At 37.0% G+C, this 14,794-nt stretch overlaps 1 protein-coding gene across 1 annotated transcript in view; it reads right to left on the reverse strand.

Annotated features, from left to right (window-relative positions):
• Positions 1-346: 346 nt before the first annotated feature.
• The window catches only part of myo15b (myosin XVB), a 32,229-nt gene continuing 17,781 nt past the window's right edge, over positions 347-14,794 (reverse strand). Inside the window, exons 36-65 of the mRNA XM_082152963.1 lie at positions 14,019-14,114; positions 13,802-13,929; positions 13,354-13,623; positions 13,172-13,256; positions 12,967-13,074; positions 11,969-12,125; positions 11,547-11,637; positions 11,216-11,417; positions 9,892-10,007; positions 9,714-9,773; positions 9,508-9,583; positions 9,278-9,396; positions 9,078-9,193; positions 8,347-8,488; positions 7,918-8,029; positions 6,186-6,606; positions 6,035-6,083; positions 5,867-5,939; positions 5,336-5,412; positions 5,170-5,246; positions 4,534-4,664; positions 4,254-4,348; positions 4,091-4,168; positions 3,912-4,008; positions 3,687-3,835; positions 1,967-2,091; positions 1,691-1,824; positions 1,464-1,597; positions 1,233-1,370; positions 347-1,122 (exon numbers count right to left, since the gene is read on the reverse strand). Of these exons, the coding sequence (XP_082009089.1) occupies positions 1,027-1,122; positions 1,233-1,370; positions 1,464-1,597; positions 1,691-1,824; positions 1,967-2,091; positions 3,687-3,835; positions 3,912-4,008; positions 4,091-4,168; positions 4,254-4,348; positions 4,534-4,664; positions 5,170-5,246; positions 5,336-5,412; positions 5,867-5,939; positions 6,035-6,083; positions 6,186-6,606; positions 7,918-8,029; positions 8,347-8,488; positions 9,078-9,193; positions 9,278-9,396; positions 9,508-9,583; positions 9,714-9,773; positions 9,892-10,007; positions 11,216-11,417; positions 11,547-11,637; positions 11,969-12,125; positions 12,967-13,074; positions 13,172-13,256; positions 13,354-13,623; positions 13,802-13,929; positions 14,019-14,114 (3,752 nt within the window). The 3' untranslated portion in view covers positions 347-1,026. The remainder of the gene's footprint in view (positions 1,123-1,232; positions 1,371-1,463; positions 1,598-1,690; positions 1,825-1,966; positions 2,092-3,686; positions 3,836-3,911; positions 4,009-4,090; positions 4,169-4,253; positions 4,349-4,533; positions 4,665-5,169; positions 5,247-5,335; positions 5,413-5,866; positions 5,940-6,034; positions 6,084-6,185; positions 6,607-7,917; positions 8,030-8,346; positions 8,489-9,077; positions 9,194-9,277; positions 9,397-9,507; positions 9,584-9,713; positions 9,774-9,891; positions 10,008-11,215; positions 11,418-11,546; positions 11,638-11,968; positions 12,126-12,966; positions 13,075-13,171; positions 13,257-13,353; positions 13,624-13,801; positions 13,930-14,018; positions 14,115-14,794) is intronic.

Genomic DNA, 14,794 nt, shown 5'->3' on the forward strand with positions numbered 1-14,794 from the left:
GTAGTGGAATCTGATTGGTCAGTGTTATCTGAGAGGCGGGATTTGTTTGTTTTGTCCTTTGTGATTGGTCAGTACTACGGGGAAGTCAAGTGGTGCTCACTGCAGTGGCATATGACGTCCAGCTCCCCCTCTCTGGATTTAACGGGTGGATCTTGACCTGGGACAGTACAGCTCCACCTCTGTGGACCTAATGGGTGGAGTTATGTTTAGCGATAGGGTTATGTGTAGGGTTAGGGTGTGGTTGAACCATCTTGCTCCACCTATTAAGTCCAGGGAAGGGGAACTGGACGTCAAGCTCCACCTTTTGGCTCTGCAGTGGCTTGCCGCGGTCTGTCTCAAAGGGCGGAGCCTCTGTTTGACGTAGTTACCCTGAATAGCAAATCTTCAGTGTCATGAGTGGTTTACATAGGTGGTTTATAATAAATGCATATTGATAAATAGTGCTCTTTAAATGTTTATCTGCACACAAATGGAATGATAATGTTTCTCGGTTTTCTGAAGAGGACAGATATCAGTGATTTTTATTGAAAAAGAATGACAAATACACTTCAAAATATATTTTACACTTTGATAGTTTAAATAGATTAATTTCTATACTCACTAATACATTTTCTTTTATTTGGACGCAAATAATTAAACATGATTTTAACACATATACAAAACAGGTCAGACTTATAATAAATATAATCACAAATCATTTGGTGGTATAAATTCTTAATGATACTAAATTAAACATTTTTGTAAAAAAAAAAAAAAAAAAAAAATTATTAATGTTCATTACAATTTTCATTCCAAAAATGTATTTATGCTGTATACATCGCTGCAAACCCCTAGTATTTTTACAGATCCCTTGTAGAGAACCCTGGATATAATGAATTAAACACTTGGTAAGAATTAGCCTTGATCATATGTAAACTTTTCTACATGTTTATGAAATATAATGTCTATAATGATTTATGGCAGGAGACACATTTGAACTCAGGGTAAGTCATGGGATATTAGGTGATGTTTGTATCTGTCGGTTGTTTAAAATGGGGTTCCGGCCCGACTGGACATGCTGCCGTGGGAGGGTTTCACCACCTCTTCCATAATCACAGCGATGGTATGGCATAGTTCTTTTGCCTGGGAGAAATGAGAGATCAAAAACAAGAGCAATCTCATTCATTAAAAACTTCCAGCTCTTTGAAAATGACAACATGTATATATCCATGACATTTTATCTACATGCGTACCTGCTTTAGACTGATGCTGAGAGTCCTGGGTTGAGTTTGGCCACTAAAGCTGATCTCAACTGATTGCAGCTTGTCTTTTTTGGGACTGATTGAGCGCAAGGACTGCACTTCCTCTAAAGACACTGTCAAACATGCGTTCTGTGAAGTTTGTGAAAAGTTTAGTCGTTGTCGAGCATGGTTAAAACACACAATGATGATCAAAGCATCATAGGAATACTGAGTGTCAGATACCTGTGTTTTGGGATCAAGGATCGTGATAACTTCATGGTTGACGGCGACCAGCGAGGGAGAGGGGCAGCTGCGATGACTTACTTTCTGAGCAGTGAATATATCAAATCCAAAGAAAGGCAGCGAACTGACACTTTCTGGAAAGTTAGAAGAGTTTGTTGGAAAATATGAAATACAGATGTAAAATCAGTAAATGGAATGGGAACATTTAGACAGGTTTGCTCACTTACTGATAAAGCGGGCTTTGGCATCAAGAGGGCTGAGGGGGCCTAAGGTAGAAAACTGTGCCCGTATAGTAGCAAGAAGCCTTTCGTCACCGGTGTTGAGCCCATCCTTCCGGGGAAGGTACTGCTTTACCTCAGCGCTGATGTTTGAACATTGATTACCAATAAATATGTGTCAAGAGTGTCAGATTTAAAACAATGATTTGAGTCAGTTGAAATGACTAAGTTTCATTAATAATTTTAGGTATAATACATCACATCGCTTGAGATATATAAAATTACTTGGATGGTAGATCAGATAGTCCAAGCGCAAGGTGTTGGAGAGCGGTCAACTCTGCCACCTGCTGGTAGACCATAGAGTTGTTCATGGGCAGCAACAGCCTCCCTTGCCGGTAATTAGTCACAAACTGAAAAACATACATATGACCGGCATCCATCAAATAAAGTACAGTAAAAACAGTTATATTGTGAACTTTTAAAATGTAATTGATTCATGTGTTGGCAAAGCTGAATTTTCAGAAGCCATTACTCCAGTCTTCAGTCACATGATCCTTGATAATATGCTGATTTGGTGCTCAAGAAACATTTATTATTATTATAAGATCAACGTTGAAAACAGTTGTGCTGTTTAATATTTTTGTGGAAATGGTGATACTTTTTTCAGGATTCTTTGATGAATAGAAAGTTCAATGAACAGCGTTTATTTTCATTTATAAAATTTAGTAAAGCATTTATAAATAGAAATCTTCTGGAACATTATAAATGTCTTCAGTGTCACTTTTGATCAATTTAATGCATCCTTGATTAAGGCCAGACACTACAGGCAAAAACAGTGTGTTTTTTTGTGCATCGGTCAAATTTGAGATTTTTGGCTTTTCATAAAGTTTTTTTTCAGACTAGTGGACAGTAAAACATCCATAATATACTTGTATCTTTTAGAGCACTTTATCTATTTGCATCTGTAGATTTCAATTACAGTATATATCTTTAAAGGCCGTTTTCTCAAAATGAGTTTTTCCTCCTACATTGAGCCAGAAATCTCCACTTCAGTAAAACTTACATTCACCAAACTTTATTCTTATCAATATTCTGAAGGTTTTAACAGAGGGCTTTGTTCATATATCATTTTCCTGATTTTATACAACATTTAATTCCTAACAAAATGGCGAAAATTTATTTATTTTGGCTGTTGACAGTATATTCTGATTTGTGGAGTGATAAATAGAGATATCCAAAATCCTCTCTGTAAAAACCTTAGACACTAATATATATAAAAAAAATTAAACAAGAATTTTGAACCTGACTTGATCCAATGTTCAGATTTTTGTTCTAGAAATGTATGCAAATGAGTGGATATTTAATTAGATAGCGCCTCATTTGCATATACAACATTTCTGACACTTGTAATACAAAAAATGTTTGCAGTTATTAATGAAATCATTCAACTGGTGAAGTATGGTGATATTTATTAGTTTATTTTTTATTTTTACCCTATTCACCTGGGGTGTCTCGCCTTAATAAAAGTATTAATTTCGCACTCTTTTTTAATCTTACCACAAATGTTTGAATGGTATCGTTGTTTCCACAAAAATGTTTTCAACATTGATAATAATAACAATAATTTTTCTTGAGCAGCAAATCAGCATATCAAAAATGATTTCTAAAGGATCATGTGAAGACTGGAGTAATGATCCTGAAAATACAGCTTTGCCATTACAGGAATAAATGACGTTTTTCATAATGTATAAAAATAGAAAACTAATATTAAAATATTTCATATTCATATGAATGAATGGCTGTTTTTACTGTATATTTGATTAAATAAATGCAGCCTGGGTGAGCATATGAGATTTCTTTCAAAAACATTTGAAAAAAATTATGTTTCCAAACTTGACAGGTACATTCCGTATTTATTATCTTTTGGAATCTTGAATATTCATTAATGTGAAACAGGAAAACCGTAATATTTCATGTAAAAATGAATTCAAAAGAGACTTTGTACCAGCTGGTAGTGGAACCCCAGGTAAAGCTCATTGCTGAAGTGGAGTGGCTGTTTCCAGATTATTCGATGAAAGGAGAGGGAGATCGAGCCATCATCCAGCAGGAAGTCAAATAGATACTCATCGGAGTGAATTGGGCGAGTCACATCACCTAAACAGAGCGATTAATTGTGAGAACAGTATGAAAGCATAAACTGATTTATGTGTGAATAAGAGTGACATCTTACCCCCTTTTTTAGTAGCATAGATGGAAAATTCCTTCACTTCTGCTGTATTTATGACACCCATCTCAGCGCAAAAGTCTTGTACCACCTCAAATGCAACCTATAGAAAAGCATAATAGCGCTACATGTAGACAACACATAATCTTAAAATAATAAAAATGGAAAGAGGGGCCCTCTCTTACACTAAAGCTGTGAATCTTGCAGGGAAATTCAATTCCATCAGGCAGCATGATGGGCAGCCGACGAGAGTTCCTCCCAGCCTGCATGTGATTCAGATATTATGGTAAAGAAACAATTTCACAAGCCATGACATTCTCTGCTCAACATTTCACCATCTTCACTTACCAAAATGGCCTCCATCTCTGAATGTGAAGGGATGTGCCTGCGTCCTCCAAAACTGAGTGATCGTCTGAGATTCATTGCACATACATTTGCCAGTTCTATATACAAATATTACATGCACACAATCACAATCACAATTTTTTGTACATACAAACAGGTTTAAATGACTTCCTAATCAGATTGTATAGCAAAATCCACATGATGTAAACTTGGCTCATATCGGTGGGGTCATTGAAGCAAGTTTGCACTATAAATACATAAATAAGATGTTAGAAGAGGATACCATGAAAAGGGTAGTTGACATCCTGAATGATGGACTCCAGGTGGCGGGTGCAATACATAAGGAGAGTGTTGGAACAGGGGAAGAATCCAGTCACCAGACTGAACAAACGCCAGCCACGGGTGCAGTTCTCCCTACAAAATCAGAAAAAAAGATATACTACTATTCAAAAGTTTGGGGTCGGTAAGATTTCTTGAACGTTCTTGAAAGAAGTCTCTTTATGCCTACCAAGTACCAACATTGTGAAATATTATTACAATTGTGTTTTCTATTTTAATATATTTAAAAATGTACTTTATTCCTGTGATAGAAAAGCTGAATTTTCAGCATCATTACTCCAGTCTTCAGTATCACATGTTCCTTCAGAAATCATTCTAATATGCTGATGTGGTGCTCAAGAAACATAACTTAATTTTATTATAAATATTGAAAACATTTGCTAAATAGTTTGTATGAAAACTATGATAAACTTTTCAGGATTCATGAATAAATAGAAAACATTTATTTGAAATAGAAACACTATAAATATCTTTACTGTCACTTTTGATTAATTTAAAATGTCCTTGCAAGTATTAAAAAAAATTTACAACTTACTACCCACAAACATTTGAACGTTAGTGTACACACAATATCACTCACCTGACTGGGTGTTTGGTGGTCTGCTTGATGACCTGACAGTAGATCTCATCCCTGAGGAACTCCTTCTCTTTTCCCAGCTAAACCAAAACAAGTTGTCATGTTACAGATGTACAAATTCACAATACCTTTTAAACGAATATGCTCTACATTTGGAGGGAAAGCTCACCTGCAAAATGAAGTTAACACAGTCACTCTCTGTCTGATTTTTCTTCATAGGCTGATCCAACATAAACTGCATCAAAACTACAAAGAGATCGTTGGGTCAAATACTTGCTCTCTTTATTACTTTAATTGCTTTATACTCTTTATTATACTTTATTCTGATCGTTCAATCTGTGATCAAATATTTTGGTATAACGACAACAAAATATAATGACCGCTTTTGCAGGCAAACATCATTATAATTTTTTTAATCTATTAGCCTACAGTATATACATTTATTTTATTTTTAATTTATACATACATATGTATATATATATTACTAATTTAAATAGCCATGTAAAAAGTGGGATAATGCACAGTCAGTCGGTCACTATCGCAAAAAATAAACCCCTACAGGGTGATACAAGACCCCTTTGCTCTTTGGGGTACTGATTTTATTTTAGGAGACCCACTGACTTTTACAAAACGTATGCTATTATTATAACAGCATACGTTTAAGTTTACATTATGTCTGTGATAACATTTATTCACTTACACATGAAGTTTTGAGAACCCAGACGATTGAGATCATTGTCTGAGAAAAGGATCAGTGATTCCTGAATGGGATTCTAATAAAAGAAAACACAGCAAGCAAAAAGAATCAAACAAACTCATAAAACACCAGCATATACAGAGTGAGAGAGACTAAGAGATGCATATGTACCGGAGTGTATTCCACCATCTCATTTAGATTTTTGTCTTTCATGTTTGGTCTGAGAAAAGAGAGAAACAGATCAGTGTTCCGTGGAGTTTGATGCAAAACAATTTTATGGACAATTTCATCTGTTTGAAGTTTGATTTCCAGAGGTCTTTACCTGGTGTTAGAATCTGTGAAGAACTTCCTAGCAAACTCAGTCATGATATAAGGCTGACGGTCTGATTCAGATCTGCGGATGGATGCCACCTCCACACTGTATTCACTGCTGGCAGCCACGGAGCGGGCAACAGGGGTGTTGGAGACTGAGCCATTGGCAGGTCCGTTGGTCACAGTGCCATAGACAGGATTGTTGGTGACGGGGCCATTGGCAGGTCCGTTGGTCACAGTGCCATAGACAGGAATGTTGGTGACGGGGCCATTGGCAGGTACGTTGGGGGAAGAGCCGGTGAGTCTCATACTCTTTTTTCGTTCAAGCTGCCGCTCCATGTTGTTGCTGTGGTAGTCTGGTGGGGCACAAGGCTGAGTGACGTCCAATGGGAAGAGTCCAGAACGGCCCCCACTGGAACCAAACATCCATCCTGCAAAAAACACCTTTCATGCTTATGCTGTACAACTTAATCAATCATATACATTAGTGATATTCAATATCCCAGCTAACAAAAATGTGTTCTAAGAACATTTTGCTAACATTCTCATTACATTCTTAGAACTTTTAATAAGTCCAGTTTTTTCAAATGTTTAAAAAAAAAACAATTCTTGGTTATGTGAATGTCAGAGAAAATATAGAGGTAATGTTTTCTCTATTTGATAATTTTGCAAGTATTATGGGAACGTTAATTTTGAATGTTCTCTGAACCATTTGAACCATTTCAAGTAGTAACGTTTAAAATCATTTAGACTAGCGTCCAACTAAAATGATTCATAAAAACATTCCATGAATGATGTACAAATAAAAATGTTGTGCTAATGTTTTGATAGCGTTATTAAAGATCAGATAACTTTGAACGAATGTTCTATTAACATTACTGGAAGAACATTTATTCATAGAGAACCAAGCCAGAACGTTAGCCAAAGTTCTAAGAGCTTTCCCTGTTGGCTGAGATATATACATTGTTAACACTTTACAAGGTCTCATTTGTTAATTTTTGTTAATGTATTAACTAACATGAACTAACCATGAGCAATACATTTGTTACAGTATTTGTTAATCTTTGTTAACTTTAGTTAAAAATACAGCTGTTCAATGTTTTTTCATGTTAGTTCACAGTGCATTAACTAATGTTAACAAATACAACTTGAATCTGATTGTATCCTTAGTGTGTTAACAAATTAGAAAAAGTTTTGGCTCAACCGATGATATGAGTTTGGGTTGGGAATTTATGTTTTACTAAACAATGTAAGACAGGGAAATCTGTTTTAAAACTATTTTGTTTTGAACATGTTTTTGCTAATCTGTTTGATGTCACTAACGGAGTAGAAATGACACAGTAGTTTTAAAGGGATAGTTCACCCAAAAATGAAAATTATGTCATCATTTACTCACCCTCAAGTTGTTTCAAACCTGTATGAATTTCTTTTTTCTGCTGAACACAAAAGAAGATATTTTGAAAAATGTCTTTAACCAAACAGTTGATGGACCCCATTGAATTCCATAGTATTTTTTTTCCTACTATGGAAGTCAGTGTTTGGTTACATCAACTGTTTGGTTACAGACATTTTTCAAAATATCTTCTTTTGTGTTCAGCAGAAAAAAGAAATTCATACAGGTTTGAAACAACTTGAGGGTAAGTAAATGATGACAGAATTTTAATTTTTGGGTGAACTATCCCTTTAAGGAAAGGCTTTGATCCCAAATGGTCCCAAATGGTTTTCTCAGGTTCTCTTCTCACCATCACTGAGTCCGTCCATGACTAACAGTTTGATGACATCGCCTCTGTGAAAGCTCAGCAAGCTCCTGTCATCTGTTACATAGCTCTTCACAGCGATCACATAGTCTGAGTTCTGCAAATGGAGAATCAGAGAACTTTATTCAAGATAGCAGGGAAAATTAAGGTGCGGTCACTTTCAGTAAATTTCACAGGCGACGTTAATAGGAATCCACATGATCTAAAATTTAGAGTGAGGACCAAAGATTTCCCCACTCAGGTCTCACAACAGGTTCAAGAAAGCTGCTTGGTTGTGCTTTATATATGGCTACACTATTGACAATAGATGATGGACCTTTTATGCTTGTGAAAATTCCATTTTGATTTAATGTTGACTTCAAGTGAAAAACTAAAGCTACATCGGTGTTGAGGCTAGTATGACTAACTGAGCACCTTAATCAGCTCCATGAGGAAGAGACGAATCACAGCAGCGATCTGTGGAGCCTGTTGGGAGTGAAGTTCCAATTCTTCATTACTCAAAGTGATCACAACTTTTCCAGCCTTTTGCTGCTGTACCGACAACATCTGTGAGTAACTGAACAGTAACAACATATGATTACATAAACTGCAACACTTGACTTTGGGGTCAGTAAGAAATTAATACTTTTATTCACCAAGAACACATTAAATTGATCAAAAGTGACAATAAAGACATTTATACTCATAATAAATTATGCTTATTCTGTTAAAGCTGTTCTTTTCTTATTATTTATCAAAGACGTATCACAGTGTATCATGGTTTCCAAAAAAATTAAACCACACAACTATTTTCATCATTGATAATAAACTAAATGTTTCTTGAGCACCAAATCAGCATATTAGAATGATTTCTGAATTATCATGTAACACTGAAGACATTTGCTGACATTTTGTCCATCACAGGAATAAATTACATTTTAAAATATAGTAAAATACTAGAAAACAGTTATTTTAAATTGTAATAATATTTCACAATATTACAGTTTTTACGATCTTTTTGATCAAATAAATGCAGCCTTAGTGAGCATTAGAGACTTCTTTCACATTCAAAAAATCGTACAGACCCCAAACTTTTGAACAATAGCATAAATAAATCATCTGAGGAATGATTGGAGGACATTTCCATCTCCTCATATGTTCTGTACCTGTAGCTGTGGAGCAGTTTGAGGTGTTTGGGATTTATTCCTGAAGCTCTGGCCACCTTCAGCAGTCTGATTCCTCGATGAGACACTCCCAGAACCTGTGCATCTCCATTCCCCAGCTGTTAAAGCACACACATTTCAGACTGCTTAACAAATTTCTGTTTGCATATTTATGTAAGAAAAGCCAAGTATTTTTATTTCACCTTCACATTAAAGAGACGTGAAAAGTAATTAGACCAGTTGTCTCTTGCTGCCATGACAATTCTTTTCTTCATGGCATTATCATCTAGAGAACTGATATTGGTTCCGATACGGAAGCTCGCTGGTGATAAAGACAGAAAGAAACACAAATAAACCATGTTCAGTTATTCATAATAGTTTATTTGAATTATTATTAGACTGGTATGGCTTTAATATTATGCATCTGACATACCCAACAGGTCTTTCATTTTACGTCGCTCCTCACGTGAAATCCTCAGACAAGAATCCGAGTAAGTGTCTCGCATGATCTGCAGTTCACAAAAACAGTGGATACTGTGTGGGCCAGAATTTAATGTAAACTAAAAAGTATAAAATATCTTACATTTTGAAACTTTGAATTCTATCACAACATTGGTATTGCAAATGTTTGCTACTGACCTGCTCGCAGAGTAAATTAAGCATGTATGGATGGTTGAATTTTTCTCTGGGATAAAATAGCTGCGTACAAGACAGCACAAATAAAATGAATACACATAAGTAGGGCTGAAACAGCTGTGATAACTGTGTAGGAGGTCATCAGTCATGCAGTCACATAAAACAGTCTTGACTTAAATACCTCCTTGCGCAGGAAGAGTTTGGCTGGCATACTGGGGTAGGAGAAGTAGACGCTGGCAGAGAATCTGTGCAATTGGGAGCGAACGCTCTCCTCCTCTGCCATCTGGCTGAACTGATCTTTAGAAACACATAGAGGGTTAGAAATTAGTACCCAACAATTATTGTAACAAGGTTTGGTGTTTAGGGAAGAAGGAACAAACTTTAATCCAAAGATAAACAAACACAAAAAGTAAAGCGTCAGCCCCTCATGGACAACTGCCGCATAGAAACATATTAAACCACAACATAAATGTTTCAGGCCCGGTCCTCTCTCCTCCTTCACTGTAGTCGTTCCTCCTTTTATCCTCCTGGAGGTCCTTCGTGAGAACTTGAAGATGGTGTGGCGTGTGGGTGATGCTAATTAACGCTCGCGCCACCGGCCTCGCACCATTCCCACAGCTCTTGGCCTTGTCCTGCTTGCCACAATTATATTGGCAAATGCATTCGGATTACCTTAAATTTGCATTCCTGATGCGCAGTGCCTTCTGAACTCTTGAAGTTTTAAAATTTTTATATGCTGGTTGCAAATTGAAGTATTTCTATAAAAGTGTACACCAGTGTATTTTACAAAAGACTAACAGGATGCAAAGATAAATTGAGCATTTTGGAAAGAAAACACTTTTAGTTTGAAAGGTTTCGAATGAAGAAAGACCTGGAATATGTTTATTACATTTTCTTAAATACTTAGTAAATTACTAATTTATCAACACATGGAATATTTTGACTGCAAAATAGAAAAAAAGTCTAGATTATTTCTTAATAACACTTTTTACATTTCTTCATAAATATACAGTTTTCCCAGCACCTGTAATGTTTCAATTAGACAAAGGAAAAGAAACACCAGGAATATTTATTAATCCATGTTTAAAATTTCTTTAACAATTTACAAGTTCTCAACACCTGGAATATTTCAAATACAGAAAGGAAATAATTAAGAAAAACCATACATATTCTTAAATTCTTAATAAATTCTTAGTTTTTCAACACCTAGATTATTTTGATTTTCATAAATAAATATAACAAGAAACATCTGGATTATTTCTTAATCTTTTTGTAACTATATATTTATTTTTAAATTGCAAGTTTTATCTTCACCTGGAATACTGGGGACAAACCATGTCAAGCCATGTTCAGTTAATTGCATTAATTGTGATTAAATAAAACTAAATAATATTATTTCAATCTTTTAAAAGTGTAAATTTAATTTAATATTTTATCGAATATATCAAAAGATATTTGATTCATATATTAGGAATGATCCATAAATAATATGTGACATCACTTACTAAGTCCAGGTGCAGGCATCGGTGGCGGGTCAGGGATGCTGGGAGGTGGAGGAAGGATGGGGTCACGAACTCGAGGCAGAGCCTGCGAGCGCTGCGAGCCGAAGAGATCAGCCAGTGAAAGCTGCTTCTGTTTCATTTCATTGGAGATAGGGCGAGGGCGATGGGACTCAGGGGCCGGAGGAGGCATCTCTTTCCACTGTTTCTACAGCATGAATGCATAAATGATTCATGGTGAACTTCTGCATCCTTGACACTGAATTCAAGCTCAAAAAGGTCAGAAATTAAAAACAAATCACTGCATTATGGCTTGCCACTTGTCAGTATCATCTACCTTCTGGTTAGAGACAGGTCCCTGAGCTTTGAGCATGGCCAGTGCTTCTTCTTTGGGGTCATTTTTCTTTATAAAGTGCTTGGCTGGAACCCTGTGAAGATCAAAGTTCACATTATTCCACCTCTTCCAGTCACTTACACCTCTTAAAGTGATCAAAGCAACACAATATTATGCAAGTTTTCAGTAACAGTTACTGTAAGTCAATGTGAATCACAGTTTGCAGCCCATTATGCTTCCGTAATGCAACGTATTTCAGAGAGAAACGGGACACATGAGAAAAAATTAGGGCAGGACTTGATTTTATCCATTGGGAATTGATTAGATTGTGAAGAGTGGTCTCTAGGTGGAGCAAGTTATTGCATCACAATAATGTGACAAGGAACATGAATAAGGAAAGTAATTAGAGTCAATTCTTGGCCCACCTGACAGGCTCGTAGGCTTTAGGTTCTGGAGTGGGCCGATTCTGGTACAGCTTAATGATCTCTCTAATGTTGCTGGTAGGTTCTGGTTTAGGAGATGTGGGTTCTGGAGATTCTGGTTCAGGTTCTTGATTTTTAGGAGGTTCTGGGAATGGTTTCACTGTGTGAAGAAGAGTTTATGAGCTTCCAGATACATAATTTTAGATGATGGCTATAAAAAATGATCACGAAAGCATTTTTCATATCAGTCGATATCCATAATTATCACGATAAATTTCAAAACTATATTTCTAATTGCAGAAACCATACAGTTAATTGTGGTTTCATCATTAGAACAAGACACTTTTCAAACAGGTGAACATTTCACAAAATAACATTTTAATGTTTTGTCTCTTTTGACAGTTTGACAGCTACATTTGACAGTAGCTTGAGTTAGGAAGCAGATTATTTTATTTTATTAACAAAAACAGTAACATCTGTAAAAATTGTAACAACCTAATTTTTATAGGGTAAAATGTGTGCTTCCATAGTATTTGGATCATGTTAACCACAGGTAAAACAATGCATTGCACCCCACTAACATGATAAAAAGTAATTTTGTTTCTATGGTATTTGTTATGAAAACAGTAGCCTAAAGAAATTTTGTATCATACAAATGAACAAAAACTGCTATAGCTTAATGACAAAAATACTGTAATGATATGCCATTACTGCTTTAATACATGTTTGCATTAATAATATAATAAAAATTCTATATGAATATCCCACATTTCTGCCACAATCCCATGGTTTAGGTTAGCGTAACTACAGTAAATCATGATAAATGTTGGCGACTTGTGGATTGAAATGCCTTCTCGCTGTATTGTTTTGGCTAAATGTTTCTCCTGTTTTCCACATCAGTGCTATTGAGAATGTCAGCGTTGTTTCATCTGGCTTTAAACTAGTTTTTCTAGATATTGTGAATGGAAAAGAAAAGAAAAAAGCCGAAAACAAATATCGACCTTCAGTCTTTACTGGAGGAGGTGATTTGGGTTGGGACATCGGTGGAGTGGCGTATATCAGTGGCTTAGCAACCTTTGGTGCAGATTTTGGGCGTGCTTCTGACGTACCTGAGATGCATAAAGATAGTGAAAATCTTATCTCTTATGCAATTTTGCTACTTATTTGAGCCATTTTAACAATTTTGATTTGACAGTGTCCACTCACCAATCTTTTGAAAAAAATTCCTCTTCTCTTGAAAGGACCCTTGATCTTCCAGGGCCTTAAGATCCACATCTGTTTTAGGCTGCGCCTTAAAGAAAACATTAAGAAGCAAGAAACTGAAGCATTTAATTACTATACTATACAGTAATGGTAAACACAGGCACTGGTCAAAATCGTTCCTTTACCTCAGAGCTGTGGGGCTTTGGAGGGGGCTCTGGGGCTTTTTTCGCAGTCTGAGGGACGGTTCTCTCTGCCTGGGGTTTCTGCCTGGGGCTTCTGGGTTTGGGTGACGGTGAGCGTGAGCGTGAAGGTGAACGTGCACGTGGAGGAGAGCGCCGTCGCTGGCGTGGTGACTTTCTCTGTGATTCTCTCTGTGACTCCTTCTCACGTTTTCGCATCTCTTCCTGCTGTTGCTTCTGGGACAGTGTCATTGCCTGCATGGTCATCTGCTGAGCCTGTAGGGGAAAAAAATACTTTTTTAGGTCCAAAGCAGTGATGTAATATGGGAAATCATTATAATGTTTTATATATATATATATATATATATATATATATAATTTAATATTACTTGTTTATATATATATATATATATATATATAAACTATATAAATAAATTTTTTGAGGTGAACTCACTAGAAGCTGAGCCTGTTGATTGATAAAGGCCTGCTGTTGAGCAGCCATTTGCTGTGTATTGATAGCTGGTGCGGCGGCAGGCATGGCTTGTGGCATGGCTTGTGGCATGGCAGTTTGCATCATCATAGCTAAGTCCAGAACAAGCAGTAGGAAGAGGGTAAAAATTTAACAGATCATACTATTAGAGAAGCACAACATGAGCAGCAGGGATGCTTACGTTGCATGGGCTGCATCATAGGCATGGTAGCATTCATCATGTTTGGCATCATTGGAGCGGCGGCATAGCCAGCCATGGCAGGATTCATTGGCATTCCTAAATGATGGGTAACAGGAGGGTTAAACTTTACAGCTACTAAATAAATACTAGTGTCAAGATAAATCATTTTGTCATTGGATAGTTGATAGAGCACATTTTCAGAATTTTATTTTGGTTTATTTTTAGTTTGGAAGGAACCAGGGAGGTGGTTCAAGAGATGGACGAAGGACTGGTGAAAGACGGAGCCCTGGTGGAAGGAACCAGGGTGGCAATGATGGTGGGAGGAGCCAGGGAGGCGAGGATAGGAGGACTGGCCAGGTGGTGGTCCAAAGCACATCCAGGACGATAGCCCACGGTGGAATCAATGGGGGGAGGAGCCATGGTGGAGCTTTGGCTGATGACACCCGGGGGATGATTAACGGAGATGAAGCCATAGGAAGTGGAGCCTAGGACGCAGACGGAGAGCAGATGGGGACGGCCGACACTGATGGTCCAGGAGGCCAATGCTGAACCGCAGCAATGATTGTCCGAAGCGGAGCCAGAGTGCCTGAGCAGGACCAGTGGCGATGATAAAGGTTTCAAAAAGTACAGGGCAGGGCAGGGTGGGAAGCATTACCTCCATTTCCCAATCTATCAAGCACTCGTCAGTGTCCAGCTCCATTAATGTCCCCTCTGTCACGGATGTTGCCTGCTCACACACCTGGTCAGACGTGGCTGCAGGCTCAGGCTTCTTAGCG

This window comes from Leuciscus leuciscus, assembly GCF_965113295.1.
Source record: "Leuciscus leuciscus genome assembly, chromosome: 21".
Taxonomy (NCBI): domain Eukaryota; kingdom Metazoa; phylum Chordata; class Actinopteri; order Cypriniformes; family Leuciscidae; genus Leuciscus; species Leuciscus leuciscus.